This window comes from Lampris incognitus, chromosome 10 (genome assembly GCF_029633865.1).
Source record: "Lampris incognitus isolate fLamInc1 chromosome 10, fLamInc1.hap2, whole genome shotgun sequence".
NCBI lineage: Eukaryota > Metazoa > Chordata > Actinopteri > Lampriformes > Lampridae > Lampris > Lampris incognitus.
In genome coordinates, this window is record NC_079220.1 from 23,128,246 (window position 1) to 23,146,318 (window position 18,073).

An 18,073-nucleotide genomic window follows, 5' to 3' on the forward strand; every position below is an offset into this window, starting at 1 on the left:
AATTTAGGATGTTACACAGCAGTACGACATGTTGCTTCCAGCAGTGTTTTCAATGAAGAAGGGGGCGTGGCTAAGTTCCCACCGCTTGGTTTTTTTTAATCCAAAATGGCCGCGGCGTGAAATGGGTATACGCTCGCTTAGCCCTTGCCTAACGATTCGGACCCTTTAGCCGACTGGTTAACGTTGTTGTTTCAGTAGGCTATCTTATAAAGAATGACACACACACGAGTTGCTCAGTGCAGCCAAGTATATTCGAAGTGATGTAACATGTTCCTGAGCGCGGGTCATGTGTATCTAAGGTAAACTAGTGGATAGCCGATGGCATCGATCTATCTAGACCCGTAACAGTTGTCGCCCGTGGTACGGGAGACCCGGGTTCGCGTCCCGGCTGCGGCGGTTCCCCTGTTCGCTACATTGGTGTTAGAAGTGGGATCCTCGGCTGTGACGTAAACCCGTATCTTCTGCACCGTGGGCGACACCGTTAATCAGTCAACTAAAGGGTCCGACTCGTTAGCCAAGGGCTAGCGAGCCTATATTTATCCGTGATCGTTACAATAATAACAATAATAGCAACTTTGGTTTTGTCACATTATCTTTATCATTACTTAATAATGTATTGTAAATTCAACATATTTCACAGCATAGTAAAAGCGTCTAGTAGTATTAGTAAAAGCACCTGCTAAATGAAATTGTAGTATTTCTTAATTTTTTTCAACTAATTGTGACACGTCACGTGTGGAATTTAATGATCCATTGCCCGCTCATCAGCTGTGGCGGATCAACGCCTCTCTCTCTCTCGCTCTCTCTCTCTCGCTCTCTCTCAGGGGGACTGTGCAGCAAACGTTGTAGCAGAACAGATTTAGACAGTGCAGGAAACCCAGTTTAATAACACAAGTTACAGGATATATAGTATGGTTCGTTTATTATTTCACATACAATTGTGCAATATATCGCAAAACAATGTCCTTTCTTACTAAGCGATTAATGGACGAAGTAAAAATATCCGACACAATCAGCATAGAATACTTGCTATACGCGTTAATAAAATTATCTAATAGTGATAGAACTACCCTTATATTTCTTATTCATACACTCTACAGTGATCTATATCATTATATACCCCTAGAAAACCTTGCTATACCTCTACTTGAGAGGCTAACTAGGTATTTGTACGGAGGTCTCCGGCATGTTTTTGCACATTTTAGCTGAATCATATTGTAACGTGCATGGATCTATCTATCCATGCACGTTACAATATTTAACGATCTTTTTACACGGATAATAGTTTTTCAGCTGGAACTTGCTTGATGATGTCAGAGTTGAGCCTCGGCACCGATTGGCTGCAGCCACTGCTGAATGTCGTGAATCGCTATGACGTCAGCTGAAAAGCCCCCTCGGACGGATGTTGCCTTTTGCAAGGGAGCCTTTGCAGCAACGGTTAACCAACTTTCCTATTTCGCAGTGGCTACCTGTCGTATAAACCAGGTAAATTAACGCCCAATTCATAAGTACATTCGCCGGAACACTCGAGACTAGAAACTAAAAGATAGATGTTGCTATCCGAAAAAGCTTATGTATACCCAAACGAACAGAGAAGACGTTACTCTGTTATTGCTTTGTCGAGCAAGTGATAAGGCTAGCTAGCGGTGACCTAAAAGCTAAACGTAACAGCTAGCGTTAGCAACTTGTTGTGACGACAGGGCTGGTAAACATTAACTTACTTTGTTTACACTTAAAACAGCCTTTTTTTTATTAATAGCTCGCCCCACGATTCATCGTAAGCTAAAGTTCTCGCTGACTTGTTAATGATGCCTAACGTCACACTAGCTGTCCGACGGGCAATGACGCTACACAATATCAGACATGGTTTGTTAACCTAATCATCTGGCGTTACAGACCCGACAACAAATGTGTAAGATAGCTAACATGCTTACGTAACTGACAAGCAGGATTATCAGTATGAAATAGATTACGTGGGTTAACCAGCCTTAGCAATCAATCTGTTCCGAGTTCCCCCCTGTCAAACAGATCAGCAAGAGTGATACACGTTGTACATTAGCAGGTGCATCCATCTCTTGCCAGGATTTGTTGTGGGGAGCACCGAAGCGTTCAGCGTGGTGTACGTTCAGATTACTGCGCTGCTCTGCAGCGTTAATTTACTCGGTGTTCTTCTTAGGTAAATTAACCGATCTCCCACTGTGGTCAACGTTGTCGCTGAATGCGACATCGAACAGCGCAGCATCTTCCTGCCTTGTAAACGAGGACAGTTGTCAGGACCCGGGTGGGATAGGGGAAAAGAAAACGGGGGCTCGATCGGTCAAAACAGGTGTTCCTTCATTTAGATCCACTGTTAATGATCTCTCAGGTGTTGATCCGCGAAGACAGAGAAACCCGTTGAGCACTAATCTTATTCAAATGAGCATGTGTAAATGAATACATAAGAATTTGGCTTAAAGAACCCCCCCCCCCTTTCCCGGCTGCTATAGGACATATCAATCCCCTCTATTCACCTCTACTTGTTCCCAATGTTTCTATTCTGTTGAGCAAAGTAAGACTAGATTACAGATACTGTGTCATAAAATATGCTCTAATGTTATCACTTTTGGATAAAACTTAAATACAAAATGTGTATAACAAGTAATAAAACAAAAACAGAACAAACAATAGCACAAAAAGAAAACAAAAAAACACCCGACACTTCAATCCTATTCTTCCCTCAGATACCCTGTCGATCTGAATTTGGAGTTAAAGTCCAACCGAAATTAAAATGATTTTTTTGTTTGTTTGTTGTTTTGTTATTGTTGTTTGTTTGCCCAATGACTGATGGGATAGGCTCCAGCGTCCTGTGACCCTACGTAGGATAAGCAGCTTGGATAATGGATGGATGGATTTTTTTGTTAGAATAATATAGATCTGGTCTGTCTATGGTATGTCATATGTCCTCTTCTGAGGAAAAAAAAAATCATGACTCTACAGGAAGAAATTCACATTTTTGTGTTTTAGTTATCATGATGCCATATATGTCAGCTTCTATAGGTATGCATGGATTTGGTTATCCATCTGTTCTACGTAGATGGAAAAAGTCAATTGCCACATTTAATTTCTAGGACATTTTTTTTCCCCAAGGTCAGCTCCTGCTCTGAGGAGTAAAGATTCAGTAGCATTCATTAATTTATTCAATTCATTCAACCTTTATTTAGACTTAGAAATATATTGAGGTAAAGACCTAATTTACAATATAGCTGAGCAAAAACACAGACAACACATCCTAGGCGCCAAGAAACATAGATAAGATATTACGATTAAAAAAAGTTAATAAAAAAGTAGAAGTAATAAAAAACCAAATTAGTAAAATGCTAACATATTAAAACCTTAAGAATAAATAAAGCAATTAAAATTTACACAACCACAAAATTCACCACAACACAATGGGGATGGCAATCACACACAATCATGGGTGGCAGTAGCTCAGGAGGGAGAGCAGGTTGTCTGATAACTGGCGTTATCAGACAACTGGAGCCAGTTCATTCCTCGGCTCCTCCTGGCAAAACTGTCGAGGTGTCCCTGAGCACCTTGTCCTAATCCTAATTGCTCCTGATGATGGCTGACACTACCATCGGTTTATGAGTGTCTGTATGCGTGGGTGAATGTTAGGCATTAATTTTAAAGCATGAGAAAGATTAAAGAGTGGCTGTTGCAGCTAGAAAAGCACTATATATAAATCCAGTCCATTTAACAACTGTATCTGTGAGTACTCACCAACTTCAGCTAGCCCACAGTGTCTTGAATTTTGATTTTGTGTAGTTGGGTGCAGTAGTAAGTCCCTACATAAGTTTCCATCCAATACAAGGACCGGATAATAAATAATAGTATCATAATATTATGATAATAAATGGTAATTATAAGTGTATTAAATGGGTGAGGTATGGGTGAGGAAAGTGTCACATCAGAGTTTACAGTGCAAATTTGCAGCTTCCACTTTACTCCCTTGTGCTTTATCATTTGGACTCAGAGAGAAAGTGGCTTCTGGTCTCAGTTGATGTTGAAGCTTTGAGCCATACTGCCAACCTTCAACAGTGCACGGATAAGTGCTTGAATACGTGTTTTTGAACCCAATATTAATAATAATAATAATAATAATAAATCAGTCTTATATAGCGCTTTTCTAAAACTCAAAGTCGCTTTACAATAAACGGGTGAAACAAGACAACAGATAAACATAGGACTAACATACAGGGGTGGATGGGAAGGGGGGGGCTACGAGAGGGAGAAGCGGCAGCCACACACGACGCCAGCAGTACTCTCCGACTTAAACACATACAAAAGGGCAAGAAAAAAACAAAACAAACAGCAGCACTGTGGACGTTGATGTTCTGTAAGGGTTTACTCCCGTAGCCTATCCCTCTCCCAAAGTAACCACTGGGCAGTGACACTATTTAACCCATAGCTGGGGGCTGGTGTGTGGGCATCAGGGAATATCCACACACCGGTGGGCTTGCGTAGTTGTATATACATACAAATTAAATTTATTCTTTGTATTTAATCCCTCCTAGCTGTGTAGCTAGGAGCAGTGGGCAGGTCTTTACTGGTAAGGTCCGGATCAAAGACCATGGTAGAAACCTTGGTCTTAGAAACCATGGTAGCGATCTGTATTGCTATTTAGTGAGGCTAATATTAATAGCTTTTGTGAGTAACTAGCCACAGTGTGTAGCTAGCACACGCTAGTTTAAACCAGTTCCCTTCATCAACTGGGACAAGAAACTGAGCAGCTTTGGTTTGAAGCTGCTTTTGAAGCCAGGGGATATCCCTACAAATGCCAGTATTGCACAAGCAGGTTTTTATTTTTTATTTTTTTTTGCGTGTGTGTTTTTGATATATAATATTAATGATTCATGTCACCATAAAAAAGAGCATGGACTAAAGTTGAAAAAGTATTGGCTGCAGTCGCTGTCTGCAGCGCATCATTCAAACTTATCAGCAAATCTCGACAGACAGTTCGCCATGTTAGTGCCAAATAATAAGTGTTAGATAATAAAAAGCATTATGTATTGCCTTGTAACATCATTCATAGCTGTATGACCAAGGAAGTTGACAGAGCATCTCCTGGCAACACTGGTTTTTAGCTGTCACTCAAACGACATCATGGGAACGTTCACTCAGTGGCACGAGTTCTAGATGCCATTTCAGCACACATCTCCAAAGATATGCTTTACCTTATTTTTCAATAAAAAAAGGAAAATCACTAACTTTGATATCATTTTGTTTATTTTTATTTTTATTTTCTTTTACATCAAAAGTGAGATGTCAAATTTTGGTTGGACTTTAAATTTTTTTAAGTACTCGCAAGATATTGAGTCGACTAAGTGGTAACCTTGTCCTCACAGACTCCACAAAATTATTGTCTAGGGTATGTAGTATTCTGACTAAAACCAGATTACTAGAGAAACTGTTAAGCTATATTTTTACAGTAAGACTTTTTTTATTAGTGTCTTTGCAGTAGTACGACTATGCTAGAAGATGTTGTCGGGCATTGTTCAACCTTCCCCAAATCTCAGAAACTCTGAATCAGAATCAGAATCATGTTTATTGGCCATGTAGGTTTGCATATACATGGAATTTGACTCCGATTTCGTGGTTCTCTCAGTGTACTTAACAACACTACAACACAGCAATCTTCAAATATATACACAAAGATTGACTTATACAGGCGAAATAAGAGGTGATAAAGTGCAATGGTGTAGAGAATATATAGATAGATAGTTATAAAAGATATTTATAAAAGATTTCAGCCTTAAGATGGATACTGAGCTATTCAGATAACATTTTGAATATGTCAGTCCAGTACAGCTGTATTCTACAACAGATAGAGAAGTGTGTGACATCATCTGACATACGTCTATTACACCCGATTCCTCAATTTTAATTTATTTAAAAATTAACGATATTGTCTTTGCCTTCCTTTCTTTAACAAGCTGTTATATATCACATTAATATTTCATATAAAAAAGAATAGATACATATATTATCTGAGTGCTGTGCTCTTTTCCTCCCTACTAGTAGTATTGATCACCTATACTTCTCCTCATAGAACTATCATTTTTTAAACACTAGTTAGAACAAGTTGTCCAGTTAGTATCTAGTAGTTAAGTAAATTAATTCTATATTGGTGTATTGTATATTGTACTGGCATCCTGCATTTAAAGCCCCCTTATGTTAAATTTCATACTGAGGTCAATATTCCCTGAATCTTTGTTTATTTTCTTACCATAATAATGAAATAATGTACTTACTAGTGCAATATGTTAAGTGTGAATACTACACAACATTCACACTATCACCCACTATTAGAGGGTATTTCCTATTTGAGAAATTGTTTTTGCATTCTGTAATTACCGTTTTCCTTTACCCCCTTGCCTATGTAGATATCCTTAGAAGCACTAATACAGTTTCTTACATATTCTTAAGGTAGTCGTAGACACCCTTAGTTTCTTTACATAAGAATGCTGATATAGCCTTTGTTATTTTGTCTTCTTTTATAGTATCTGAGTCTGACACCAAGTTTAATTAAAATTTGTGGTGCAAATCTACTTGTCTAACAATATAACTTAAGCTGACTTCATTTTAGTTAAAAATATTAGGCCTAGTGTTGTTTGGTTAGGCACTATTAGCTAAAGTTAAATAATTTACGTCAGAATCGGAGGCTTAGCCTGGGAAATATAGTTTTTTTCCATTTTAAAAGACAGGATCACTTCATTTGTATCCGGACTTCATTGAAATGTTGTTGCTCATCATTTAGAATTGTACAGACTAAAACATCACCACCATTTGAAGGCTTATATGCTTGACCCATTGGACTGTCAAGTCAAGTCGTCAATTTGTATAGCCCAATATCACAAATTACAAATGTGTAATTTGTGATAATAAATTTATTATCACAAATTTATTTTCACAAATTTATTTTGTCCATCCATCCATTGTCTTAACCGCTTATCCTGCTCTCAGGGATGCTGGAGCCTATTCCAGCAGTCATTGGGCGGGCAGGCGGGGAGACACCCTGGACAGGCCATCACAGGGCCAACACACACACACACACACACACACACACACACACACACACACACACACACACACACACACACACACACATTCATACCTAGGGGCAATTTAGTATGGCCAATTCACCTGACTTACATACATGTCTTTGGACTGTGGGAGGAAACCGGAGCCCCCGGAGGAAACCCACGCAGACACGGGGAGAACATGCAAACTCCACACAGAGGATGACCCGGGATGACCCACCAAGGTTGGACTACCCTGGGGCTCGAACCCAGGACCTTCTTGCTGTGAGGCGACTGCGCTAACCACTGCACCACCGTGCCGCCCATTATTTTATTTTATTTGTTTTATTTTTATATTATTGTGAAAATGAATAAATTTATTACAAATTTGTTTATTTTCACAAATTTATATCGATGATAAATTTGTAGGTCAGGTAAATCGACCATACTAAATTGCCCCTAGGTATGAATGTGTGTGTGTGTGTGTGTGTGTGTGTGTCGGCCCTGTGTGATGGCCTGGTGGCGTGTCCAGGGTGTCTCCCCGCCTGCTGCCCAATGACTGCTGTGATAGACTCCAGCATCCCCGCGACCCTGAGAGCAGGATAAGCAGTTTGGATAATGGATGGATGGATGGATTTATTGTAACTGTTGCTTGACAATATTTCAGGGAGGTCTAGATCCAAAAGCAGTGAACCAACCTTTAATGGGAACTGCTTATTGAGTTTTATGTATCAGCTCTTGCTTGCCAAACTGACTTGTAAACTTTTACTCTGTGACAGATTGTTAAGCTTTTGGACTTCAGTCGTAAGGTGGATTTTTTCCCTTAATCATAAGGTAAGCTATTTTTGGTCATCCTTATTTTCTTGGCGTATGTGTGCTGTTTTTGTTTCTGTCCTGGATGATTTTGACAAGTAACTTTTTTTTTTATATCTTGGTTCTCATTTTATGAAATCCGAAAAGTTAAATGTTAGTGTTTTAAAGTATGAGATACTGGGAGTAGGTGTGTTGTATAACCGAACTTTACATCATAATAACAGCAAATGTTGTAATATAACAACCAAGATTAAAGAAATGAAAATACAACTTTTTAATTGATTTTTCATTGGGCCGGACCATTCATAGAGGTTCATTATGTAGGCCTAGATCTGCAAGATGACAAGCCCTTTAACCTGTTGTTTTCCATCCACTGGCCATAATGGTGCATGAATTGAGAACCCTCTAGCAATTTATTTAAAAAAAATTTTTTTAACTTTTTGAAGTTTGTCTAGTTGTCATGAAATCTGTTGCTGAGGACAGAGGAGGGGCTGTGTAAAAACAACATTACTCAAATGTTAAAAATTTGTCAAATATTAGTCAGGGTTTGGCTTTGTTAAGTAGTTGCGTCAAATTTATTTGCACATGGGGTGTCTGGGTATTGTAGCAGTCTATTCCATTGCCTACCAACACGGGGATAGCCAGTTTGAATCCCCATATTAGCTCCGGCTTGGTTGGGCGTCCCTACTGACACAATTGGCCGTGTCTGCGGGTGGGAAGTCAGATGTGGGTATGTGTCCTGGTTGCTGCACTAGCGCCTGCTCTCGTCATTTGGGGCATTTGTTCAGTGGGGAGGGGGAACTGGGGGGAACAGCGTGATCCTCCCACGCGTTACGTCCCCCTGGCAAAACTTCTCACTGTCAGGTGAAAAGAAGCGGCTGGCGACTCCACATGTATCGGAGGAGGCCTGTGGTAGTCTGCAGCCCTCCCTGGATCGGCAGAGGGTGTGGAGCAATGACCGGGACAGCTTGGAAGAGTGGGGTAATTGGCTGGGGTACAATTGGGGAGAAAAAAGGGGAAGAATAAAAAAAAAAAGGGAAAAAAAATATTTGCACAGCCAAAGTTAAAAGTCATACCATTTTGCATTCACATTGCATTTACATTACATTGTCCAACACAGGTAAAAAGAGTAAATGACAATGTGCAGCAACTCTAATCTGAGACCCTCTATTCGAGTAAGGGAAAACTCAACCAACCCTTCTCCCCATCCAGAGTCCTGGCCAGCATGTCCAGCGATCCCCCTCCTCCATACCCTGGTGGCCCCAGCGCCCCCATTATTGAAGAGAAGAATGGACAGCCTGTTGTATCTGGTAATCTATATTTTTTTAGTATCTTCATTTTCATTTGCAAGCTTTTTGGAAATGTTGAAATAGGAAGCTTATTTGGAACCACAAGTGTTGCTATGAAATTAAAGTAAAAAAAAAAAAAACCCCAAAAAGGCACAGTACTTGGTGTGTACTGCCTCTTTATGGTATGGTCACACATGCGAGAATGCAGGCAGATGACCATTGCCCGCCGAGGTGAAATTTTTACTTTGTCATGCTGAATGTGGGCAGTGCAGCATGTGATGCACACAGCAATCAGTTTGGTGGTTTTGTAGTCCATTTGAGTAGTTGTGGTTGTCGGTTACACATGAGCAGTTGTTTGTTTTGCAAGGGGAAAATGTACACTGCAGTCCATAGAAAGATAAATAAATGTTTTCACTTAATTGTCTCACTTGTACATGTTATCATAGTTTTATGGAAAAATATGGAGGAAGAACATTGGTGTACAGGTTATATTTGTATACGGTGAATGAAATATGAATTGATGTTAATACATTTTCCATTTATTTACGTTCAATGCGTGTCTCCCGACTCAAGGCCAGCCATGCAGCATCTCTCTTGTGGGGCAGCTGGTAGTTTTCACGGACAATGTCATAAAATATCGGCTGGTTAGACACAGCAACAATCAAAGTCTCCTCCATCCTGGCTCACTACGAAAACTACAGCCAAGTCGGGTCAAACACACACACTTCTTTGCTATTGGTTGAAGCTTTGGATTCGCCAGTCAAAGTTCACCCAAGTTGAACTTCACGCGAAGCGAAAACGCAAATTTCTTTCGCTACCACAAGTGAATGTTTTATTCGTCCGTTCGCTTGCATAGAATGGAAGTGAACAGAAGGCGAATATTCGCCAATGTTAATTTCGCGCATGTGTGACCATAGCCCTATGCCTCTAGTGCATCAGTGGGATGGTTATTGAACCTGAGAGTCATTGGTTCCCTAATATTAAAGGGAAGGTTTACAAGATGGTTGTGAGACCAGCTATGTTATATGGTTTGGAGACAGTGGCCCTGACGAAAAGACAGGAGGCGGAGCTGGAGGTGGCAGAGTTGAAGATGCTAAGATTTTCACTGGGAGGGACCAAGAAGGACCGGATTAGGAATGAGTATATTAAAGGGACAGCTCAGGTTGGACGGTTTGGAGACAAAGCAAGAGAAGCAAGATTGGGATGGCTTGGACATGTGTGGAGGAGAGATGCTGGGTATAGTGGGAGAAGGATGCTGAATATGGAGCTGCGTGGGAAGAGGAAGGCCAAAGAGGAGGTTTGTAGATGTGGTGAGAGAGGACATGCAGGTGGCTGGCGTGACAGAGGAGGATGCAGAGGACTGGAAGAAATAGAAACGGATGAGCCGCTGTGGCGACCCCTAACGGGAGCAGCCAAAAGTAGTAGTAGTAATAGTAGTATATATATATATGTGTGTGTGTTGTGTACATTGTATATAAACCACAACAGTGGTTCTTGGATTCAGTCTTAGAAACCCCCTTGGTACTGCTGGTTTTCTATTTTGCAGGAAGCTAAAGGAAAACTAAACCCACGGTACAAATACAGTTAGATAGATTTGGATATAAATTTACGATTCATGCTAATGATGGAAAATAAAGAGTTCATACAAGTAAGATATCCATCTCTGAAAGTAAATTTTTAAGCAGAATTGATGATTTCGTGGGCAATGCTACTGAAACTTTTGGTACTTCACGTCGTGTGTCAAATTTTCTGTAATGGCATTGCAGGCTATTAAAATAATTTTGTGCACCATTTTCCTGCACTAAAGGAAACTTGGTCTCATTCATACTTGATGCTTTTCAAGTCACTTTGCGCCATCTTGTCTGCGGAATGTGATTATAGCTTGCACATTTTGCCCCTTCTGTATTGAACTTTGACACTGGTAGAGTTTCTCAGCATGTCAAGCCTATATGACGGCTCACAGCAGACTGCAATGGCAGTGTCCTTGTGACAGTATAACAGCAATACAAAAATGCTCACAACGTTCTCTTAAATGATCGAACATACTTGAAGCTTTTCTTATGGGCATTCAATATTTGGTCGATGCAATATTAATTGCATCAACCTGTTGTGCCAGGTCTAAAAACATCTAATTAGGTGTGTCGAATACCTGGTCAAGGGCGGCACGATGGCGCAGTGGTTAGCGCGGTCGCCTCACAGCAAGAGGGTCCTGGGTTTGAGCCCCATGGTAGTCCAACCTTGGAGGTCGTCCCGAGTCATCCTCTGTGTGGTGTTTGCATGTTCTCCCCGTGTCTGCGTGGGTTTCCTCTGGGTGCTCTGGTTTCCTCCCACAGTCCAAAGACATGCAGGTCAGGTGAATCGGCCTTACTAAATTGTCCCTAGGTGTGAATATGTGTGTGTGTGTGTGTGTTGGCCTTGTGATGGACTGGCGGCCTGTCTGGGGTGTCTCCCCGCCTGCCGCCCAATGACTGCTGGGATAGGCTCCAGCATCCCTGCGACCCTGAGTAGGATGGGCGGTTTGGATAATGGATGGATGGAATACCTGGTCAAATTGAAAAAAACAGCAGTACTTTTGGATATAGAAGACCTGAGTTAAGAACGGTTGTGCTTCACTATCATAACCAGTAACATGAAACATTGAGGTTTCTTTACAATAAGATTCGGATATGCAAAGAATTGGATTCAGTGAGGTGTTTTCTTTCAATTGCAGCTCCCACAAGAACAGGTCCACCACAAGGCCATCCTGTACCTCCAGACTATGGCCCTCCTCCTTATGAGGCCTCACAGCCAGGTTTCCTACCCCCACATGTCCCTGGAGAGGGGCCCATGTCCATGCCCATGCCTATGCCTATGCCCATGCCACCACCACAAGGTATCGTTTTCTCTCTTCCCATTTATTTGGTTCACAGATAGTAAGTCTGCAAGCTCAGCCAGTTTACCACAATCCAACCACATCTTTCTAGATTCATACATCTGAATTTGGGATGCCTGTCAAAAACATCTGTCTTGATTGACTTTCACGGAAATCAGTGAACAGTTAATCCAATGTTTGCAGGTCTCAACTGCTTTACTTTACAAATAATTTATCTTATTGATATGACTTAGGCAGCAAAATCAGGATGTGAGGAAATATTTATTACAGTAGCAGTCAGTAGTTTCAATGTCTGGCTGACTTTGAATTTGAGTACAACTGTTTGTAAATGGTTTTGTCTCCGCAGGATGCTTTTACCCACCACCACCAGGTCACTTTGCCCACCCCATGCCAGGACAGTTAGGCTCTGGTCCCAATCAGTTTAGCCACATGGGGGGCCGCACTGCTACCGTCCTGGCTCCTCCAGGGGCAGCCACCACCGTGACTGTACTGCAGGGGGAGATGTTCCAGTCCATACCAGTGCAGACTGTGTGTCCACATTGCCAGCAGACAATCGTTACCCGCATTTCCCACGATATCGGACTCATGAATACACTCTTCTGTCTCTTCTGCTTCTTTGTGGGGTGAGTGAGTTACAGGCCAAAACACATGTCGAGGCTGTGTGTTTACATATTAACTTCTGGGTGTGCATTAAATAGATGTGTATATTACATGTATGTTTTGTGTGTATAATAACAAAGGAAACATTTCATTACTAAGACTTCTGCCAGTGTGGGTGACTCAAACAATGGGTTCATTTGGCTGTAGCAGCAGGAACAGTGGGAAGTTTGTTGTGTAGAAGATGGAAGAGGGCAGCTTCTAGGGCAAAGTGCCCTTATGTTCTTCACTTTTCCAACGTCCTATGTAATGCATATTTGCATGTTTTCAAATATTCCATAAGTCAGGATATGATCATGTGCTTCATGATTTTCCTGTTAATACATTTGTTTTTGTTTTTTTGGGGGGGGTGGGGGGGGACTAATTAGAGGTGAAACACTCGCTCCCTCAGAAAAATAACAATACTGCGATTTCTCTAAAAGCATGACTTTTCGACCATCATGGACGTCATGCTTTTCATGTGGGCTGGAAATCCTTGGTGCAGTATCCCAAAATGAATAATGAAATCAAATCAAATGAATGTTATTTCTGTAGCGCTTTTCCAGTCCAAGGGCACTGAATGGTTTACATGAAATGATTGCATAACGTTACAGAATTGGTGGCTACAGTGGAAATCAGACCCCTTACTTTTGGCAGTATCAGTGATATGCTCAAATGTGTATGCTGCCATAACAAGTGATAGAGGGCCAAAATTAAAATCAAAATGAATGAGCTTTTCCATTATATTTTTTGCATATGTAGTCATCCTTTTGTCCTTTTTGTTCCTCAACTGCAGATGCGATCTTGGCTGCTGCTTGATTCCCTGTCTGATTGATGACCTGAAGGACGTGACACACACCTGCCCTTACTGTAAGGGCTACATTAACACATACAAGCGTATATGCTAACCACCGACAGCTGTATGCTACAGAGACATGTATATGCACACATAAACTCACAGTTCCCTGCTAGTAGTGACAGGCTTTTTTTCTTAATTTTTGCTAATTGTTGTGGACTTTATTTAGCCCTCTTTTTAACAGTAGGTGCAATTTATCATTATTTCACCTTATCTGTACTGTATCTAGCGCTCAGCACTACCGTATTTCCTGGACTATAAGTTACTGGTTTTTTTACTCCTTTGGTTGGTCCTGCAGCTTGTATTCCAAAGTGACTCACACAATGGAATCTTGTGGGACGAATACACTGCATTTCAACTAAGGTCACTAGATAGCATGGGTCGACCTGCAAAGCTTACTAGAAAATACCACGGTTTCAGGTGGATGGGTCAAAAAGTGACAAAGCAGTGCTCCGATAAGTTCGTCCTCCTTCTCTTTCCCGCTCTCCGTCAACTTCCGCAAACATATGCACACAAGCAGCTTTATCATCGGTTTGCGACTGTGGTTTTGGTCAACGCACGTGTTTTAGAGTGTTGAGGCTTCACCTATGATTTTTTTCCCTGAGTGATATCCGTAGCTTTTGTTTACACCGCCAAAACTCTTTTTTTGATCAGAAAGGAGAGGCGTGTGTGTGTGCGTGTGTGTATGCGAGAGAGATAGACAGACAGATCAAATAAGGTTTAATCGGTTCATCTGGATACAGTGTTTATTGACAGATACGTTTCATCACTCAACTAAGTGACATCTTCAGTGACTGCAGATATCCCCACCCTTATAAACGATACAGTACAACACAGTGCGTAACGACCCAAACCAACAACCAGTTTCCTATGCAAATATGGGTGTGACCATGAGCAAGGCCGTCATTTTGATGGTTTTGGATTTTCAAAGATTAATGACTTCGTGAAAAAAAAAATACAGACCTGCCGCTCCATGAATGTACCTAAAATTGCACATATTTGCATTAAAAGTAATTTTAGATCAATTGCACAAAAAAAAAGTTTATGATGAGCTCCACCTAAAATGACCATGAGAGGTCAAAATAAGCGCATGTAATTTGTGCGTGATCTTGCGCGTCATGTCACTATTTATGACGTGTGTTAGTTGCATCATTTCCTTCGCCAAGTTCATTGCTCTGCCCTAGAAACACACTAGCGTTCTCCAGTACAGAGTAATAGTCTAAACTTGATTTTTGGTTATTGCCAACATGTCTGTTTACAGACGTCGTTTCAGAAGCACCATGACTACCACAGAGGTGTTGCAGTATTTACAGGCGTTGGACAGTGGCCATTTTAAATTGTTTGAAAAATAGTATTAAAGTTGTTGAAATGTTAATTTTGGTGTAAATTCGTTTCTTAACAGACATACTAACAAATGTAATGCATGCATTAATATCTCAATTGGGTATTTATCTTGACAGAATAGAGTGTTTAAAAACCGTGGTCGTTCCAGTAGTTTTTATGTTCCGGTTGTTGTTTGGGACTTTTTCAATGGTTATTTTCAGTTTTTTTTTTTTTTTTTTACATTTCAGCTTTTATAGGCCTTATTAATTTGTTAGATTAGCAATATGTGTTTTCCGTTTTGTTTTTCAGGTAATATTTTCACTTTTTCAAGTTTTGCTATTCAAGTTCGACCATGTCTCTCTGAAGTTTAAATTGTTTAAAAATAGTATTATAGTTGTTAAAATGTTAATTTTGGTGTCAGTCGTTTCCTAACAGACGTACTAGCAGCATTAATATCCCAATTGGATATTTATCTTGACAGAATATAGAGTTTAAAAACCGGCCGTCATTTGACCGCCCATGGTCATTTTAGGTAGGAGTGAAATCCCGGTCGTTCTAGTGTTAACTAGTTACAATGGCCATGTGTACTGTTCACAAAGGATTTGGGAATGTTGCAATCACAGCATTGTAAGATGGTGACAGATGTACTCTTAGCCCCCCACCCCCCACCCCACCCCACGGTTTCAGGGATGGTTGTTCCCTCTTAACATAGATGTCCTCTTTGACTCCGCGTTCAAACCAGCGTTCCTCCCTACTCTACTTACTTACTCTAGTTAATGGTCACTTACTCTAGTTAATGGTATTTGCATATGAAACTGGTCGTTGGTTTCGGTTGTTATGCAACTGTATTGTACTGTATTGTTTATAAGGGGTTGGGGGTGCCTGCAGTCAGTTTAGACTGAAAATGTTACTTAGTTGAGTGTTGAAGCATATCTCAATAAACATTGTATCCAGATGAACTGATTCAACCTTCTTTGATCTCCTTACCTGGATTATTGGGCATGCATCAAGACATAGACAGACAGAGTTTATGTCTTTGATGATAGGTTACTTGTTTTGCTGCTATTCAACAATAAAGGACACTATTTGGATCAATTAGTCTGTTTATTTAGCAGTCTAGACCCAGACGCTATTAGGCTAAGATAGGCTATGCTTTGCAGTCAGTGTATTATGCTGGGAAAACAGCCCAAAAACGAAATAGTGCAACACTGCTCACTTTGCCGTAGCCTAGGCTAAATTTGGAGGTTTGCGGGTCGGGTTCGGATGGTTAATTAACGCATATTTTACCGAGTTGGGCTGTGCAAATTGGCATTCATAATGGGTCGGGTGGGTGCAGGTATTAAAAAACCCTGACCAGCACAATCACTACTGTCCATCCATTCCATTATCCGAACCGCTTATGCTGCTCTGCTATGGTATTACTACTGTACCACCATATAAGTGCTTTGTATACACCAAAGTGACGTACTATATGTTTTTGTCATCACAACAACACGGTTTTATGCTGGTTGCGATTTATAATCCAGGAAATATGGTATATGTTTACATATAAACATATAGTTCTAATTCACAAATCTCACCCTGGACAAAAAGACATCAAATGCACCAACTCATCCTCAGAAAGGAATAAGTGGCAGATGTAAAAGTACATCCTATACTGTGTGAAAATGTAATCGATGAAGAAATCAAGTGTCATATGCATTTAGGATAGGGGAAGGATTGATTTTTTTTTTGACGGAAGGCCTCGATTGGGGAAAGCTGTGAACACGGTCACTTTATTTAGTTGCAATCATCTGTGAATGTTGCTGAAAAGCAAGTTATGTGAGGTCAACATTTGCAGCGTCATGTTTTCGTTTTCTATTTATTTTAATTGTTATCAGTTATTTTAACCTGTTGATATCAAAAGATTTTATGATTTTTTTTGGCCATGTCTGATAATTACTTATATTTTCATTCACCTAATCTTTCCCATACCACAAGCAATGTATTCCTTGTATAATATCATTAAACTGAATAATAATTTGTCCTCGGCTTGACAGGCCACTTAATTTGCTTGCTTGGGAATGATCAAGGTTGACATGGTGCTGTGTTTTTTCAGTCTCCTGGGTTGTACTCATTAAATGTTTAGTGAGTACAAGTAGAGCTGCTACACATCAGTATCCTTTTCCATTGCAATGTACATAAATAAATAAAGCAGTTGTTTGCTCTTTCCTTTCATGCATTCACATAAACATCATCACTATGTTATTTTTTTTTCCTTTTTCTGTGAGATGGTTTTAATTTATTGAAGGAGAAAAATTTTAAGTTTGGATTCTAGAAAAAAAAAGTGGTGAAAAAGTGGGGGAAAAAATTGCACACACACACACACACACACACACACACACACACACACACACACACACACACACACACACACACACACACTCTCTTCATGGCCAAAAAGTATGTGGACAACTAAACATCACACCATATGTGCTTGTTGAACATCTCATTCTAAAACTAAGAATGTTAATATGGAATTGGTCCCATTTCGCTGCTAAAACAGCCTCCGCTCTTCTGGGAAGGCTTTCCACTAGATTTTGGAACATGACTGCAGGGATTCGCTCCCATTCAGCTACAAGAGCATTAGTGAGGTCGGGCATTGATGTTGGGGATAAGGCCTGGCTCACAGTCGACGTTCCAGTTCATCCCAAGTGTGTCGGATGGGGTTGAGGTCAGGGCTCTGTGCAGGTCGGTTGAGTTCTTCCACACTAAAATCAGCAAATCATGTCTTTATGAACTTTGCTTTGTGCAAGAGGACATTGTCATGCTGAAACAGGAAAGGGTCATCTCCAATCTGTTGGCACAAAGTTGAGGGCACACAGTTCTCTAGTAGAATGTCATTGTATGCTGTAGCATTAAGATTTCCCTTCACTGGCACTAAGGGGCCTAGCCCAAACCATGAAAGACAGCCCAGATCCATTATTCTTCATACATTTTATAAGTCCATTATAATTCTGTTTATCCTCTTTCAATGTTGTATTGTGTAAACTGTGTAAACAACATCCATTGCACGTTGTCCGTCTTGGGAGAGAGATCCCTCCTCTGTTGCTCTCCCTGAGGTTTCTTCCTATTTTTTCTCCCTGTTAAAGGTTTTTTTTTAGGGAGTTGTTCCTTATTCGATGAGATGGTCTAAGGACAGGATGTTGTGTTGCTGTTAAGCCCACTGAGGCAAATTTGTAATTTG

At 40.6% G+C, this 18,073-nt stretch overlaps 1 protein-coding gene across 2 annotated transcripts; it reads left to right on the forward strand.

Annotated features, from left to right (window-relative positions):
• Nucleotides 1-1,418: 1,418 nt before the first annotated feature.
• Nucleotides 1,419-13,589, forward strand: LOC130119547 (cell death-inducing p53-target protein 1-like). Of its 2 annotated transcripts, none has more exons than XM_056288076.1 (6): nucleotides 1,419-1,485; nucleotides 7,838-7,892; nucleotides 9,084-9,181; nucleotides 11,871-12,032; nucleotides 12,379-12,655; nucleotides 13,465-13,589. In XM_056288076.1, the coding sequence occupies exons 3-6, from the start codon at nucleotides 9,097-9,099 to the stop codon at nucleotides 13,574-13,576; spliced, it is 636 nt and encodes a 211-aa protein (XP_056144051.1). In that variant the 5' UTR covers nucleotides 1,419-1,485; nucleotides 7,838-7,892; nucleotides 9,084-9,096; the 3' UTR covers nucleotides 13,577-13,589. The 2 variants fall into 2 exon arrangements, with proteins under 2 accessions (XP_056144051.1, XP_056144052.1); XM_056288077.1 differs by having other exon boundaries at nucleotides 1,437-1,485; nucleotides 8,992-9,181.
• Nucleotides 13,590-18,073: the final 4,484 nt, after the last annotated feature.